This window comes from Myotis myotis, unplaced genomic scaffold, assembly GCF_014108235.1.
Source record: "Myotis myotis isolate mMyoMyo1 unplaced genomic scaffold, mMyoMyo1.p scaffold_m19_p_14, whole genome shotgun sequence".
NCBI lineage: Eukaryota > Metazoa > Chordata > Mammalia > Chiroptera > Vespertilionidae > Myotis > Myotis myotis.
In genome coordinates, this window is record NW_023416318.1 from 44,292,248 (window position 1) to 44,310,747 (window position 18,500).

General features: G+C 39.0%; 1 protein-coding gene and 1 non-coding gene across 2 annotated transcripts in view; both read right to left on the reverse strand.

Annotated features, from left to right (window-relative positions):
- Positions 1–262: 262 nt before the first annotated feature.
- The window catches only part of SELENOI (selenoprotein I), a 34,976-nt gene continuing 16,738 nt past the window's right edge, over positions 263–18,500 (reverse strand). The window contains exons 5-10 of the mRNA XM_036335126.1: positions 14,680–14,942; positions 13,138–13,246; positions 9,344–9,392; positions 7,206–7,386; positions 5,990–6,172; positions 263–2,111 (exon numbers count right to left, since the gene is read on the reverse strand). Of these exons, the coding sequence (XP_036191019.1) occupies positions 2,013–2,111; positions 5,990–6,172; positions 7,206–7,386; positions 9,344–9,392; positions 13,138–13,246; positions 14,680–14,942 (884 nt within the window). The 3' untranslated portion in view covers positions 263–2,012. The remainder of the gene's footprint in view (positions 2,112–5,989; positions 6,173–7,205; positions 7,387–9,343; positions 9,393–13,137; positions 13,247–14,679; positions 14,943–18,500) is intronic.
- On the reverse strand, positions 7,647–7,775 carry LOC118669558. Its single transcript, XR_004972026.1, has one exon. It is a non-coding gene; the product is annotated as a small nucleolar RNA SNORA38 (small nucleolar RNA).

The window sequence follows — 18,500 nt, forward strand, 5'->3', positions numbered from 1 at the left end:
ATGACCTTATGCCAGAAGTAAGAGGTATTTTCTCACTATACTATAAGGTGAAGAAAGCCTGTGGTCCAAATGTATCATTTTATAAATATTTATCAGTTCCTTTCTGATCTAGTACAGATGAACCTCATTCTTGTGTACAAGGTCAACAAAACAGTGAAATGATTAGCTCAGAAACCTTGAAGCAAAGCTCTGTTCCCAGCCCAAGAGAACACTTTCTCCAGTTCAATTTTACAGATGACACAGAACAAGGTCTACTGAAAAGAGCATTCCCCTCACTTAACTAATTCATTCTCTGACCTCTATGATGGCAACTTATCAACAAACATGGAATCACTACCCACATTTTACAGCATCAATTTCTCACCTATTTTCAGTGTTCATTTTTGTTTCAGAGAAAGTCACTGAATATACCTCAACCTTTACAAACATTTTTAAAAATGAGTACAGAACCATGAGATCAGCTCCTTGACTCTTCATGTCTAATGACCTAGATGACAATTATTAGAATTTGCAAATTTAGGAACTGAAATATCAATTACATAGTTATTTTTACAAAGCAGCAGACATTCAACCAAGAAATACACTATATAATTAAATTTTAAAATGGTCACATTCCTAGATAAATAATGGTTATGAAATTAATTACATATCAACACAGTGGTGCCTATTTTATCCAAGTGCAATCCATCCAAAAAAAGGGTTTAAGATACACTCTTCATTCAAGCACAAACTTCATTCAGTGAAAAATAAAAGAAAATCAGGGAGTAAATTTCACCACCACCAAAGTAAATGGAGACAAAGTAAAAAAAAAAAAGAAGAAGAAGAAAATATCTACATTCATGGAAAGGTGTGATCTATTTTGATGCTTGTCCGTAAACCTCAAAAATTGTTCCAGGTATTATTAAAGAGAGTACATACTCAGTAAGGCATATATTAAAAAAATTTCTTCAAGTGGGAAGGTGGGCAAGCTGGAGAAGAGAGGGTTTCTCTCTCCTTCTTTATCCTGAATAAAATAAAAAATACAGCACTCGCTCCTCCACAGGCAGAGAGGAAGGAAAGAAGGACAAACTGAATTACAAAACTAACTTTGTAGTGAGGTTCCCAGCAGTCATTTCATAGTGAGGCTCGTGAGAATCCTGGCTCCAAAGCCCATTTCTCCAAGAAGGAAGTTCATCTGTGCTCCTCGCAAGTCACTACCATCAGACTCACACTGGCACATGCATTCACTTAATCAGTTCTCAGGCACCAAATCTCAGCAACTATAGCCGAGGGGGGGGGAATGCCACACTGAAACAATGAACCATGCCCATGGGTGAGCTACAGTTACAATCCACTCTCTACTGAGTCTCAATAGAATGTTTTTCTTTAAAAGGAAACTAAACCATTTACCACGCTCTGCTCCCTCACAAAGAGAGCCAGAATATTAGAGAATCTAAACGTATATCCTAGCTCTCTTAGCACAGGAGGACAAAGGCATTTCCATGGGAAAGAGAAACCAGTATATTGGCAAACCGTCATATTGTTCTGTAATCATTTGGCATCTCTTGCTGAAGGTGACTTGCTCTTCTCTTTTCCTGATGTTGGATGTGGACTACTGATAGCTTCCAGAGCCAACGGCCTCTTACTAAGTACCAAATATGAAAACATACTGTGGTTTTCTGAACATCATCAGTGTTTTAAACCAATTTGGGGCTGTTTTAAATAATAAAAATAAAGCATCTTTAACTCTGTATGAACCAAAAACATTATGGACTCAGGAGGTTAAAATCACTAAAAACATTTGCTGGTCTCATGTACATTAGGCTTCCCCAAAACATCACATGGTTTAATAAAAAATAAAATAAGGTGGGAGTTAGTAGGTTCAAAATTCCACATTTCAGATTATATATATCATTCTTGCTGTACAAGTACCACACACAGAGTTCCCATGTCTGTTAAGCAGATCAGTTTAGTTCAATGGTGATAGATGAAATATTTACAAGCATCGTATTTACAGTACTTCTTTCTGTAGATTACAGGCCAATGTTCTTTTCTTCCATTCCTAGTCAATCTGAGTTGGGTTTCCTCAATGAGAACGGGTAAATCTGAAAATGGCTGCTCAGTTGCTTTACCTATATAAAACCAGAAAAGGAGGCAGTGACCAATATGGACCTAATTTTTTTTGGCCCTGCGCGCGCATGTGCGGGCACAGTGCCCGCCCTCCCCGCCGCCCCGCCCCACCCCCGCCCCTAATTATTTTTTTTAAAGCACACAGAATTCACCCTCTGAAGACAACAATTTACTGACACAGCAAAAATCATCAGACATAATGAAGTTTTGTCTGGGTTAGTATAGCTATGAACCTAGAGGGCTAAATAAGAGTACTAGATCTATCCTGGGAGAGTTAGGACTTAAACCTGGGTCTCCATAGTTCTAGTCTTTCCAGAGCCCTCCAGACCATACAGATTCACATCAAATCTACTGAAGAATTATAGGGTTAGTTGATTTAAACCAGCTAGTAGGTCAAATATTTATATAGAGAGAGACTCAATATTCAGCTTTTTATAACATTTTTTTATATCATTCCTAATCCTGATGAAAGAGTTTAAAACTACATCTGTACACATTTTGGGAGGTTTAGGACATATTAGTTACGGCAGTGGTCGGCAAACTCATTAGTCAACAGAACTAAATATCAACAGTACAACGATTGAAATTTCTTTTGAGAGCCAAATTTTTTAAATTTAAACTAAATAGGTAGGTACATTGTTAGTAACTTAATGAGGGTCCTCCTAAGCTGGCCTTTGCTAAAAACGTCCTCAATCTGATTGAGGTACGTTCACTGAGGTCGACCCCTTCCAACTCTCCCATCCACACTCGTCTTGTATACTTGTTTCATCTATCTCCTTTCCGAAAACCGACTTCTGCGCATGGGCCACGAAGTTTCAATCGCACTGTACATGCGCGCATATTTTGTGGAAGAGCCACACTCAAGGGGCCAAATAGCTGCGTGTGGCTCGCGAGCCGCGATTTGCCGACCACTGAGTTAGGGTATCACCAATAGGTTTGCAAGATCTTGGTTATGTGCCAGTTAGTAAATATCATTTGTTTGCTAGTTCTTACTTCTTTCCTTATTTGTATTACTTATATTTCAATAGTTCGGGTGAATGTTTTGTATGACTTAGAGCAAGTTTCACTTTCTGGTCAGAAGTTGCAGAAGTGGTAAGAGAACACAAAGACCGACAAAAAAAGACACTTCTGTAATTTCTTTCAATTAGCTTGTATCTATTTTCCAGATTTCTAACAAAGGAAATTTAAATAAAAATGTGTTTTGGTTTGGTTTGGTGTATGTATGATTTTCTGAAGATATGCTTCTGAAGGGTTATAATAAATTAAAACAATTACAAAAGATATTAGCAGCCTGGTCAGCATGGCTCAGTGGCTGAGCATTGACCTCTAACCTAGAGGTCATGGTTCCATTCCCAGTCAGGACACATGCCTAGGGTTGGTTGCAGGCTCGATCCCCAGTGGGGGACGTACAGGAGGCAGCCAATCAATGATTCTCTCTCATCATTGATGTTTCTCTCTCTCTCCCTCTCCCTTCCTCTCTGAAATCAATAAAATATATATATATATATATATATATATATATAAATAAAAACATTGGCAACTGTGTTCCCCATCATGCAGGTGCCTGATGAAATACCAGGATAAAGGCCTACAAGTGCTGCTATATAACATAATGTTAAATTTGCACAAATAAAAACATAGACAATTATGTCTTCATATTATAATTTGTAGAGTTATCATGATTTTTTTTCCATAACAATTTCATCGATTTTGTCCCAACAAACGTGGGCTACTTTGGGGAGAAACATAAGGGAAAAAAGCCTAAGTTTAATAACGTGCAAAGTATAAAGTTGTTATCAAGCATGACAGGTGCACCCCCTTGATAACTATGAACAACAATATATTATTGTTTTCTATAATTGATTCACAGCAGGGTTCCTTTCCAAACAAGCATACTAAATAGAAGAGTTTTAAGAGACATAAAAGTGTGAATAGCCTTCTACATAACCCCACTCCTATGAAAGTATCCCAGAAAATAAAGCAAATGAAAGAAAAAATATTACTCCAGATTGTTCACTCCAACATTATTTATAATAGTGAAAATTTGGAAACAACCTAAATGATTAAAATAACTGAATCATAATTAAGTAAATTGGGTTACTATTAAGCAATCTCCTTGATAGAATATGCTATACTATTTTAAAAATCATAATTATGTACATATTAAAATATGTAAAATAATTAGAAAATAATGCTAAAGTGTGATGAAAAAGAAAACAAACTGCACGGTTCTGATTTTCATTTTATTACATCAGTCTTCATTCATTTGTCCTGAAACTGAGACAGGCCAGCAAGCCAGGACAAGCAGACTAGGGAAACTGAGGCAGCTGAACAAACTGACAGAGCAATTACTGCAGATTCAGAAGGTCCCTCCCTAGAGATAACATCGAGGCCTCAGCAGCGGTATTTCAGCTCCTGGCCCAAAAAGCAGCAAAACCTGTGGGAGAATCCAGGACCAGCTGCAATGACCAATGACCCCCGGCCCTGACAATGACCAATCAGTGGAGACCATGAGCCTGAAGGAGCACACCTAGAAAACGGATGAATATTATTCTGCTGAAACCCTCCCCTGAGATTCCCGCCTGCAAGAAAGAGATAAAAGCCTCAAGACAAAGGGCCTAGCTCTCCCTCTGGGGAGCAGCTCCCCCCATTCCCGTTCCTCTCTTCTCCCCTCCCCTCTCCCCCCACAGGCATGTATCTCCTAAACTTGAAGGGACCCCAGGAGAATTATAACGTAGGGAGCAATGGGCAGCGGCAGCTCATCCCAGGATAACCCTCAACCTGTTCCCAAGTCCCCTTTTCTCTGGTTTCCCAGAGAGCTACTAGAGCCCAGCCTAGGCTCTCCTGTTGCTTCTTCTACACTAATAAGCCCTTCTTTGTTTCACTGTCCCCAGCTTTAATAAAGGTTCCCTCACAGTCACCTGGACTCGTGTTGTGACATTTTTCCCCGGATGAAGTCAGTAACCCACACTACGTGCCGGCCCTTGGCAGACCCGCTCAGGGCCAGGTCCCTGGAACCAGTGACAAGATTGGTCTCTTATTTTTAGAAGATTATATTATGGTTTGCATAATGTTTCTTAAATCCTTTCTCTTCTATATTTACCCTTATTTATTATTTCTCCTGATGAGAACTCAGAAATAGCATAAAGTAAACTTCAAATAATGCAAAAGCCTTACATCAGAAGTTCTAACCTCTTTACCACATGCAGGGGGAGGAGAGAGGGAGACAGTGCTACAAAACCAATTCCAGTTTCTCTCCAAATTATAGTAACGAGCAATAAAAATGCCCCTAGAGCAGCCGTGGGCAAACTATGGCCCGAGGCCCGTTCGGCTGTTCTATCCGGCCTGCGGAGCCGAAAGAGCGGAGGGTTCTCTTGCTCTCCCCTCCGATCCTTCACCAGCAGCAGTGTTAACATGTATTAGTTCACACAAACATTCCATCCATGCTTTTGTTCCGGCCCTCCGGTCCAGTTTAAGAACCCATTGTGGCGCTCGAGTCAAAAAGTTTGCCCACCCCTGCCCTAGAGCTAAAGTATGCAGAGAAATAATCAACAAATGGGATCATCTCATCCTATATAATTAAAAGCACAAAGGAGTTTATAATTCTATTCAACAAGAAAATGTTTTACATTTCTACCGGCTTAAAAACAAGAACTGACTCCTTATAATTATCCAGCTTTTAAATTATTTGTAGTTATTATAACATACTCATTAGAGAAACAATATTTAAAGTGACACACCTGGATATTATAAAACATTTAGAGAATATACCAAAATTCTCCTAGCTACTATAATAAGCAAACTTTCATTTACAATTTTCCCTCACTTTCTTTCTTTTCATAAGAACCAAATGGAACCAGTTTTGTTCTCAATTACTCACCACTCGTACTCCATAATGGATGTGGGCCAGAGTGAAAGCAGCTGTTACTGTATATAGGAGAATGCTCTCAATATAAGAGGCGACTCCTAAGTTTACCACCACGACAACCAAGAAGAGAGGAACCAGCAACCAATTCAAAGTTGGACATCTGGTGTTGCTCATTTGACAAACAATCAGCTGACACTTGAAGTTAGTAAAAAAAAAAAAGGGGGGGAGGGGGGGGGATTGGAATAAAATTTAATTAGCAAAACACTTCCAAAACTTGTCACACCAACATTTAAGAAGGATTCAAGTACCTGAGCCAACACATTCGCATTACATTAAGTTCAGTAATGTGATCAGAGCAGGGGCCAACTGGATCTCTGCCCCCCACCTTCAAACCTGTGGACCCGCAGACCACGTGCATGTCAGAAGAGTGTAGAAAGGATGCCACAGAAGGCATTCTTCCACTAGATAATAGTGTGGGTAAAAGTTTCTCCCAATTTTAAGACTCTTTGTGACCTTAAAAAAATTTTTTTTCAAAACAGCCTCCCACACAACTAAATTTCTCATATTACCATATTAACGCCTCAAACCTCTGTGGCTCCCTTTACTTTCAACACCTTACTCAAATTCATTCATAAATGCTTTAATACATGGAAACGTAAGCTTAGAAAATAAAAAAACTTATTAAGGACCTGGCCTGAGCAAGAGCACAGGGTTCCCGGCTTCCATAACTATCAGGGTCTTTTCTCAACTCCTAATTTTTAAAAATATGCTGTTATTTGTTACCTAGTGTATAATCCCATGTCCTTAATTTAAAAATCAGTTGGTTAAAAAAATGTGTGGGGTGTGTGTATGATGTGTTTTCTCTCTCGCAAAAACCCGTTTCAAGCTCCCTAAACTAATCATTAGATCTATAGCCATTTTAATGACACTGTTAATAATTTTTACAGTCTGAAAGGAATTTAAAATTATTCCATGAATTCTTCAGCAGGCAACCAAAACAAAAAGCTCAAGTATGCTATGGTTCCAAAATACTACTGCCGTCTCTAAATCCTATTGGTTTCAAAGGAAAAAAATAATTTCTGCCTTTGAGGTTATTATTTTCTCAAATTTTGAATGACAATATCTTTAAATTAATATCTGCTTATTCTAATCTGTATAAGGTTTCTCAAATTATCAACTGTCGTATAGTCCTTATATATATTAAGATTTTTAAAAGAAAAAACCTTACTGTGATATTGGCAAAGGCTGTTCCAACCATAAAGTAGAATACTCGAGGGTGCATCTCTAAAATATCGGAAGGTGACTGGAGAATCCAGGCTGTAGACAAAATGAATAGCAAACATGGAGAAAAGAAGGGGACCAGAGCTTCATAGATCGAATTGTGTTTCAAGCTGTTATTTTTACAGCTTCTGGAAAAAACAAATCAAGTAATACAAAGAACATTATTACACATAAAACTTATATTATACTTGTGTTTTATAGTTTTAATGTACTTTCAGACTTATTCCCTAATTTCATACTCACCACAGTCCTATGGCATAGGTAACAATCAACATTATTAACCCCATTTTAACAGACAGGTTAAGTGAAGATGTGAGAATTTAAATTGACATAACTTGCCCTAGCCAACTTGGCTCAGTGGATAGAGCATCATTTCCATTTTTTCCCCCTGTGTGGGATGGTTGATCTTGAGCCTGCAGGGAGCAAGCTGGCTCCAGACTTCTCCAAGCCCACATTTCTTTGCCTCCAGTTCTTATGTGTCCAAAGACGGAACCACAGACACACCTTTGTAGGAGGGTTCATCATTGATATTTCTCTCTCTCTCCCTCTCTGAAATCAATAAAAAAATATATTTTTAAGTGACAACCTGAAACCTATATAATTTTATTAACCAATGTCACCCCAATAAATTCATTTTAAAAGTTAAAAAAAAATGACAATAGCCAACACAACAATAGCCGTCCGGTGTGAATGAATCAAAATTATACCTCTTTTTTTTTGTCAGATCAGCAAAAAAATATATATTTTTTGGTGTGCTGGAGAATTTTAGTAATTAGTTTCTGTGTACCATGAGATGAAAAAGGTTGAAAATCACTGTTCTTTGAGATTATATTCTAATAGGAAAAAGGAAATGAACATAAAGCAATACTACAAGAGGATCTCACAGTGAACAGAGAGCTTAAAGTGAGAAATAATTCACCTGGAAGATTCTGAAATGAGACTGCTGATAGCACTCTAGCATCACTAGACACGTTTGCTCATCTGAACAGAGCCCCAAATTCTAGCCCTGGTTCTGCCGCTGACTGCATGCCCTTGGCCAAGGTGTTGCCCAATCAAGACCGCACCTTTAGAAGATGAGGAAGAAATGACTCAAATAATCTCTGTGGCCTTCAGAGCTTTAAATTTTATGGTTTCTATGAATGACTCTGCAATAAACAGGGAAGATTCACAGAGCTTAGCTTGACATGGACAGGATTTTGCAGACAGATTTGAGAGCTGAAGGATGAAGGAGGAAGTACAAGAAAGTTTTTCAAGTAGAGGAAACAACAAGAGCAAAAATACTGGGGAGGAGAGCAGAATATATTCAGGTCACAAAAAGAAATTCAGTGAGGCTACACAGGGTGGGGAAGTGCATAGGTCAGAAAAATGAAACTCCACTTGCGCAACTCCCCTCCCCAAAGCCTACCATCCCCGCAGGCAGGAATTCTATATAATGCTATTTTAGAAGAGCCAGCAGAGGTCTAGAGTTTGGTCCTAAACTATACAAGTTCAGAAGTTTTCGTGTGTGTGTTTTTTATGATCATGCTAAGTAAACTGAGAGATAATCAATTTATAAAACAGAATGTAAGCATATCAGCCCGGCCAGTGTGGCTGCTCAGTGGTTGAGCAGCAACCTCTGCACCAGGAGGGTCATGGTTTAATTCCCGGGTTGAGGTACATGCCAGGGTTGCAGGCTCATCCCCAGTGGGGTGTGTGCAGGAGGCAGCTGATCAGTGATTCTCTCTCATCATTGATGTTTCTATCTCTCCCTCTCCCTTCCTCTCTGAAATCAGTAAAAATATATTTAAATGCATCCATATTCAATAGGAATACCTTCCTGTGGATTCACTCACAAAAAAAAAATGGCAAATTAGAAGACTGTTTGGTGAGCCTAAAACTGTAGCAAAAGAACAAGAACAAGTAGTTTTGTGCTATGGTTGAAGTGACTACACAAGCCACCATAAATATACTAAATTATCCTAATTTCCTTCTAGATTCAAAATACAGATTTCACAACCTTTTCAAAATATCCAGATTCCAAAAGGAGAGATCTTAAAATTCATCTAAATAACAATTTCTTATCCAATTACAAAATGAAATACTTACTTGTAAAAGTTTAATAAACTCATTGGAAGAGTCACACATAATGCACAACCTAAAGGGAAGAATATTTAAATCATCAGGATTATTATTCAAGTGACTTTTATAATAAATACATACAAAATATGTAATATTTTTAGACCCAATGCTTTTTAGATTCCAGTTTACTTCTGTAATGAAATATAACCCTTTTCTGAACAATATTTACAAGTGGAAGAGTGGCAAGACAGTTTGCTGATTCAAAGCAGATTTCAAGGAGCCAGTAGGAGGCCAGTTGAATAAACTATGGTACATCCACACAATAAAGCAATAGGGAATCTCAATGGAGAAATGGAGTGTAAAAAAAAAAACAAATGGAAAATCTAGAGTTGAAAAGTATGATAACTTAAATGATAGGTTCCATGAAAAATTCACCAGATAGCTTAAGAAGCATGGGAGATAGCAGAAGAATTAAAAAGCAGTAAGTAAAAGACAGATGAATAGAAATTCTATATAATAGAAGCCTAATATGCTAAGTGCCCAGTCAGCCGTTCAACCAATCAAAGAGTAATATGCTAATGATATGCTAAGGCTGCTCAACCGCTCGCTACGACATGCACTGACCACCAGGGGGTAGACAGTCAACCAGTCACTATGATGTGCACTGACCATCAGGGGGCGGACAGTCGACTGGTCAACCAGTCGCTATTATGTACACTAACCACCAGGGGGCAGACGCTCCAACCAGTAGGTTAGCTTGCTGCTGGGTCTGGCTGATCAGGACTGAGTGAGATGGGCCAGACACACCCTGGCGCCCTCCCACAGTCCCTCCCCGGCTCCAATTGTGCACTGGTGGGGTCCCTTGGCCTGGCCTGTGTCCTCTTGCAATGCAGGACCCTGCAGGGGATGTCGGAGAGCCGGTTTCAGCCTAATCCCACAGGCCAGGTCGAAGGACCCCACTGGTGCACGAATTCATGCACCGGGCCTCTAGTTATGTAATAAAAATATCGAGAGAAAAAAGATTACAGTAAAATTAATAAAGCTTCATAAAAATCACCTATAGGACAATATCATGAGAAGCAATCTAACATACATGCAAATGAAGTCCAGAGGAGAAAAGAGAGACAGGAAAAAAATCTGAAGAAATAAACTGTGGTTGAAAACTTCCCATATTTAGTCAAAATATTGACTTACAGATCTAACAAGCTCAAGACCAAGAAGAACAAACAGAAAAGAAAACCACACCTATGTATATGACAGTCAAACTTTTAAAAGGTAAAGAATCTTAAAATCAACAAGAGAAAAATGACACATTACATACAGGGTGACAATGATGAAAGAGCTGGCTCAGAAACAGTGGATGCCACAGGACATTAGAATGACATATTCAAAGTGGTGGTGGGGAAACTAAGGCAAAAATCAAAATATGTTCACATAAACAAAAACAGAGAATACAATGCTATCGGACCTGCTCTACAATAAATACTAAAAGAAGTACTTCAGACTTCTGAGAAAGAACAGCATATTTTAAGTCAGATATTCAGGAAGGAATGAAGTGCAGCAGAAAAGGTAAATAGTTGGTAATTATAAGAGAGTATCTATATATATAAAAGCCTAAGCGACCGGCCGACTAGCCAACTGCTGGTAGCTATGACATGCAGTGACCACCAGGGGCAGACGCTCAACACAGGAGCTGCCGAGCGACAGCAACTTTGCAGAGTGCCCTCTCGCACTCCGGGACCCCTCGGGGGATGTCAGACTGCCAGTTTCAGCCCGATCCCCACAGGCCAGGCTGAGGAACCCCACCTGCCGGAGGGGCCCCACTCACTCCGCAGATGCCCTTTGAGCCCCAACGCCACCCCAGGTGTGGCCGGCTGGGGAGGGACTGCAGGAGATTAGTTCCAGGGCATGTCCAATCCATCTCGCCCAGTCCCACCCCACCGGCCACCTTCTAGTTAATTTCCTTTCAATGTGCACGAATCCGTGCACCGGGCCTCTACTATGTTATAAATAACCCAAGGGTTATGGTAGTTATGCATTAGAAACAAGACTGGCACTTAAATTGAAAACTGTTAAAGCCAGGTGATGGCACATAGGGGTCTATTATATAAAAGTAGAAAGAATAGGCCTCGCCAGTTTGGCTCAGTGGATAGAGCATTGGCCTGTGGACCAAAGGATCCTGGGTTTGATTCCAGTCAAGGGCACATGCCCAGATTGTGGGCTCGATCCCCAGTAGGGGGCATGCAAGAGGCAGCCGATCAATGACTCTTTCTCAACATTGATGTTTCTACCTCTGTCTCCTTCTCCCTTCCTCTCTCTAAAATCAATAAAAAATAAATAAGTAAATAAACAAACAGAAAGAATAGAAAAAATATAGATGTTTAAATTTTTTCATAATAAACAAAAGGGGTGGGGGGACTAGGGTGGGGAATCTTGCTTTGTTGGTGGCCTGTATGTTGTACCCAAAGAAGGTAACCTTCCATAATAGCAAACAGGAGCCACTCCACCTCCTACCAACCTTTGACCATTCTTTGCCTAACCAGAGGCTCTAGTGCACCCCAGTCACCCCAAGACCAGCACTACTAATTTTATTGGCAGAAACTAAGTAGCTTAAGCACTAAGGCCCTTCTGTCTATTTGTGTTTACTCAAATCTACTACTGGAAAAGCTACTTCAATGATTTGTACAAAAACATGTGGGCTTCTGTTTTATTTCAGAGGGAAGAATTCAGATAAACTTATAAATTAGAAACAAAATGATGTGTCCAATAAAGCACTCACTTAACATTCAAAAGCATATCTCATATTATCAGAGAATTCCACCTAATCTTTACACTTAACATTTAAATGTAAAATGCAAAAAAATAAAAAATAAAAAATGTAAAATGCAACAAACTGCCATATGATAAGCTGCTTAAATCAAAAGATCCACTACATGATGGGAGATGAAAAATAGTTAGCCTTGTCAAGGGATGGTAATCACAGTTTATGTAGTTACCAAAAGGTGAACATTTGGCAGATTACAGCAGGGTTCCTAAAATATCTGTGGTTCAGAGCCATGAAAAGGGCACAAACCACTCTTTTTCTGAAAGCCAATGCCTAAGGCACCATCTTCTCAGCTGTTTCTACACCTTACCTACTTCCCCTTCCATTACCAAGGTTCACCAATACAGAGACAGGGTTATTTTTTAGATAAGGAAACAGCAATAGCCAATAAGTAAGCTTTTTTTACTTCTACAAAGGTCTTTAGTGCTACTCCTGATGCCCCAAGTAATCCAGATTCCTCTTCCTTTTTGCCTCTTTCCCTAGAGACACTCTCCCCTAACTCAATCGTCCTGTAGAAATCCCCTTCAGCTAAAATCAAAAGGGAAACATTTCCATGGTCAAAACCTTTACCTCGCATTCAGTAGCATGAGGAGGATACCCGAGATAAACAGAGGCCCAATTTTTGGAGTGGATATATCATAAAGTAATCTCTATTCTTTTTCCTACAAACTAATAATCAACTTTGAGATAAGTAGAATATCTGTACCAAATGTCACCTACATGTGGATCCTCCAATACAACCTAGATTACTTTAAATTATTTATAAGTTTGTGTGACCTATTTTGGTATTTTCTTCTCATTAAGAATAGCTTGATGCTGAGCAACAACAACAAAAAGATACACAAAGAAACCTTATTTTTCCTTAATGATTAGGCTGAAATCCTATAGGGTTGTAGGACTGTCGGGAAGGGGAAGGGGTGTTGCTGCTTGTTATAATCAAACACTAGCTTTGATAACAAAGTGATGTTAAAACAGGCTTCAACATGGGGCTTCTTACCAATAATCATTGTAGTGAATAGGTCTCTATATAAGAAATTAAACAGGAAAGGTTCATACCAGGCCTCAACTCCCACAATCGCAGTCACTATGTAGACAAAAGAAATAGTCTGGAAGGAAAATGCAGACAAAAGCATACAGAGGCATTAACAGCTGGAAAGATCAGGGAATCAATGATGCTTTATGCAGCATAAAACTAGTCAAACAGTTTTAGCAAAAGCAAGAACTATGCTTAAATCTGATATTGTGGCACGTCTTCTTGCCTCTAAAAATATGTTTTTCAGCCAACAATGCCATAAAATAACTTCTAAACAATGCAAGCAACTGGCCATCACTTGGAACACCTAAAGGCACCTCATAAGTTGGGTAGGCCATAAGATGATCCAATTTGCCCACTTTCTTCTTCAAAAACATTCCAACTTCTGGCTCTTTACTGGAGCCTTAGGTGCAAATGGGCAAAATGGCAACACAAAAAGCATGATTCCAAGGCAGGGAGAGTTAATAGCAAGCCTATGAAGTAAGAAAAAACAAATCTTGCTACTCACTGAAAAGTTGGTGACAAGAAGAAAAAGCCAATAAATATGTACATATCTTTTTTTTTTACTTTTACAAAATCAACAGTTAAAATGGAAGTTTATTCACATTAAGAAACTGTTCATTTTTTTATGTAATAATGGCATTGCATTTATGTTTAGTTTGTTTAGTTTTTACAATTTTTTGATTTTTTTATAGAGAGGCAGGGAGAGGGAGAGGAACATCAATGTGAGAGCGAAACATGAATCGGCTGCCTCCTGTATACTCCCAACCCGGGACGGAGCCCACAACCCAGGCATGTGCCCTGACCAGGAATCAACCAGCAACCTTTCGGTATACGGATGACACCTAACCAACTGTGTTTATGTTTTTCAAAAAGAGCTCTTACTGCCACGGTCAGGTGGCTCGGATGGTTAGAGTCTCGTCCCTTACATGAAAAGGTGGCAGGCTGGATTCCCAGTCAGGGCATATACCTTGGTTGAGAGTTTGAGTCGGGGTGCATACAGGAGGCAACAGATCGATGTTTCTCTCTGACAGGGATGTTTCTCTCTCTCCCTTCCTTTCTCTTAAATCAATTAAAAACACACACACAAAAAAAATATTCTCAGGTAAGGATAAAAATAAATAAATAAACAAACAAACAGCTCTTACCATTAAGAGGTTAATAGTAAAATATTTATCATATAATTTCAGGAATTTCCTTTAAAATAATTGAGCAGGGGGAGGAGGGGAGATAGGGCATACATGAAACTAGATTGGCCACGTGTTGATAAGTGCTGAAGCTATGTAACAGGTACATAAATAAGGGTTCACTCTACTATCCTCTTGACTTTTGTATATGTTTGAAATTTTCCATAAATAAATTAAAAATAATATAAAATGATTTTTTAAAAAGCACACATCAGTTCTAATTTTTTTTAAAAAGCGTAAGGGCAATAAAAAGGAATGATAAAAACTTCCCCCCAAAATTGATGCAATATTGAAAATTTAAGTGAAAACCCATACTTACCACCTGGCTAATGTCGTATCCCCATGGCAGGAAAAGAACCCCAGTGTTATACTTTTCCCAGTGGGACAGGATGAAAGAAAACAAAACAACCCATAGCAGCAGGTAAAGAACAAAAACACTGACACCAGAAGGTCCTCGTCCAAAGATGGAATACACAGTGACAACAAAGTAAACACATGACCAACTATCTAGGCCATGGTCAAAAAGCTCCCCTAACGGGGTGCTGGAATTGGTTCTGCGGGCTTGCTTTCCATCCACACCATCTGCAACAAAAACACATTACCACAGGAAAAGGTCAAATCTTACTAGTATGGAGAAAGACTTCTGTAATAAACTGTATAAAAAAAATCAGCATATCACAGGAATGTTAACTAATTAACGTACAGCTACCAGCCAGCACTATAAAAATCTAACCTTTAATTCCTATAACTCAAAAATTTCACAAATAAAATTGAAATTTTAATTGTAATTTCTCTAAGTTTAATCAAACCTCAGAGGAAAGGCAGGGGAGGATGGGTGGGTGGGAAGAGATCAACCAATGAACTTGTATGAATATATGCATAATCTATGGGCCCAGACAATAGGGTGGTGAAGGCCTGGGGTGGGGGGCTGAGAGCGGTCAGTGGGGGAGGAGGAGGACATATGTAATACTTTCAACAATAAAGATTTTTAATAAATAAATATTAAAATTAAAATGTTATATCACACTGAATGGTGTCAGTTTTAGAGGAGGAAGCATTCTAGTTGGGCTCTGAAGTTCTCCAAATCTGCCTAACAACGGAATTGCTCCACTAGCCACACATTCTCAAGCCTCCAGAAAACATTCATTCAGCAGTTACTCATTATAACTCATTTAACCACTCCTTGCTCTGGGATCCAGAAACACTCTGTACTTCAGTTACAGCACCCATTTCATCTTGTTTGATAGCACAGTCACTTCTTTACAGTGCTACCGCCTCCACAATTGTAAGTGCTTTCAGAAAAAAAGTTATGCACATACTAAGTTTCAGTAAATATAAGAATGGATAGAAGCTATGCATTGCACTATTCTCAATTTTGTAGGGATTACAAGAATCTTAGAATAAACTAAGTTTATGTTTACAACTGAGGAAGGAGAAAAAATTGGTCATTAAAGACATAGCATATCACACCACAGAACATACAGAAAAGGGACAGGCTCTCTTCAGGCTAAGACCTCTAGAATGGCTTGGAAGACAAGATGGAATCTGAGTGGGGACATACAGAATGAGTTGGGTTTCAGTAGACAAGAGATAAAGGAGTGTGCCATTTCAAGGGGAGGGAGTGCTACCAGCAAAAACACCGAGACGGAAAAGCACATGCCTGTTCTGAGAAAGCCAAGCAGTTTAGTTTGACTAGAAAGTAGTATGTGAAGAGGGCGGTACACAGAGGCTAAAAGGGAGGTTTGGGCCAATTTAAAAGTTTTAGGGAGGAGGAAGGGCTACTAAAAGTATCTGAGCAGGGGAGTGACAAGGGTGAAGTCAATGAAGTGTTTCCGGAAGATTCCCCTGACATCAGTGTGAATGACAAGCTGGAAGAGGAGCAATTAGTAAGCTAACACTGCGATGGAATGCGGTATGAATGAAAAGCTGGGGACTGGTGAGATATAAAATAAAAACGACAAGGTAGCAAAAAAAGAGAGGTGAGGCCAAAGGACAAGAAGACCATCTCCAAAGTTTCCAGTCTGGGTAACACTACAGTGGTAGTGTTAATTGAAACAAGGAAGTCGGTAGAAGGAACAAGAATGATAGAAAAGATGCTGAGTACAATTTCAGAGGCTGGAACTGAAGTGTTAGCAGGGTATCCACACGGTAATGTCAAGCAATTCAACCTAAGGGTACTTATTATTAGTAACTCAAGATAAGTAACAGCTAGCTATAAACAAAAGAGTCATCTCAATAGTGTTAAGAATCAGGATTACCCCGAATATCAGAAGAAAGAAAGTTAAGGATCAAGTATAATAGAGTACCTTCATTTAAGGGCAGAAACAGAGGAACCCTGGGGGTGAGGAAATGAAGGAGCACATAGAAAGAAGGGGAAAAAGGAAGGAAGGAAGGGAAGGAGGAGAGAGAGAGAGAGAAAGAGAATGGTAAAATCTAGTTAAAAAAGAAAATTCTGAATTATAAAAATTTCTCAAAAGAAACAGTTTTGATAACTAAGTGCATTAGAATTAGGCTAACTGTAAAGATTCCTATTTAGGGAATTAGAAATGCCTTATAATTACTGTATTGTGTTTCTTGCTCACCACAGTATTACCCCAGTGCCCAGCTCAGTTTGTGACAAAGAAGGCTTTCAAAAATATTGAATATATTAAGGATGAATGCCAAACTCCTGCCCAAAGACTGCAGTTCTCTCTTATATAAGGTCTTAATGCCCTTAAGTAGCTAAAATATTTCCTAAGACTTTTCTCATTATTTGCTGGCTTATTTTCCTATTTTCAGTGCAACTCCTACGGTTATAATAAATACTGAACCCATGCATTACATATTAATTAGGTTTTGTGCATCTTCTCACTGAACCCGTTCTAGCGCCACAAGTCTGAGGTCTCGATATGCTTCAGCGTGGGTGTTTGTTTTTTTCATCATCTTCAATATTTTTATTTTTATATATATATTTTTTAATTCTTTATTAGTTAAGGTATTAGAAATGTGTCCTTATCCCCCCCTACTACCCCCCCTCCCCCACTCATGTTCTCATCCCCCTGTTGTCCATGTCCATTGGTTTGGCTTATATGCGTGTATACAAATCCTTTGGTTGATCTCTTCCCCCAGAGTGGGGTTTTTTTTAAGAAAGGTAATTCAGGGAATATGCTATATATCAGTGATGGCGAACCTATGACACACGTGTCAGAGATGACACGCGAACTCATTTTTTTGGTTGATTTTTCTTTGTTAAATGGCATTTAGATATATAAAATAAATATCAAAAATTTAAGTCTTTGTTTTACTATGGTTGCAAATATCAAAAAATTTCTGTATGTGACACGGCACCAGAGTTAAGTTAGGGTTTTTCAAAATGCTGACACGCCAAGCTCAAAAGGTTTGCCATCACTGCTATATATTTTCAAGAAACCCAGTAGGACCTAGAGCAGCACACTGTGATCAAACACATTAATATTTCTGAAGCAAAATGTAAGAATAGTCCCACTAGTAGAATAAAAGGTTGTAAATTGCCTCAGGTTAGTTCAAGATACATTTTGCAGCAAATCGTGTTAGGTCAGGATTCTTGCCAGAGCTGTGGGCCTGAGACAGGTAGAGTATACAGTGTGTCACAGGGCTCTTTATGAAATGCTCAATGTTAGAAGTCAGAGAGTTAGAGGCCACAGGCCAGCTTCACCTTTCCTAGAATTAGGCTAATTCCTCCTGCAGTCCTGGGCAACCAAACAGCAGAATTTTAAAACCTTCTGATCTTGAATAACTTGATGTTCAGAATCCTCTACCTAAATATGTAACTAAGCTCTTTCCTTAATTCTTCTAGACTTCACTTTCTCCGTTCCCCAAACTCTGGCAGCTCTGGTCATCCACCATAATTACGCACCAGATTATACTGGTTTTATGTGTAAGGCATTTTTATCCGAAGAGGTCTAAGCAACTTGAAGTCAGGGTCTGTACTTCACAAGCATTTAAGAACTATCTACTGAGTGCCTACTATGTTCTAAACTCTGGGTACACAGCAGTGAAAACAAAGTACCATCCTCCTCAAGAAACATATTTTGGAGCAGACAGACAACAAACAGGTAGGCAAGTAAATGGCTACCAGGTCATATGATTTTAAATGCTACGGAGAAAAATAAAGCAGGAAAG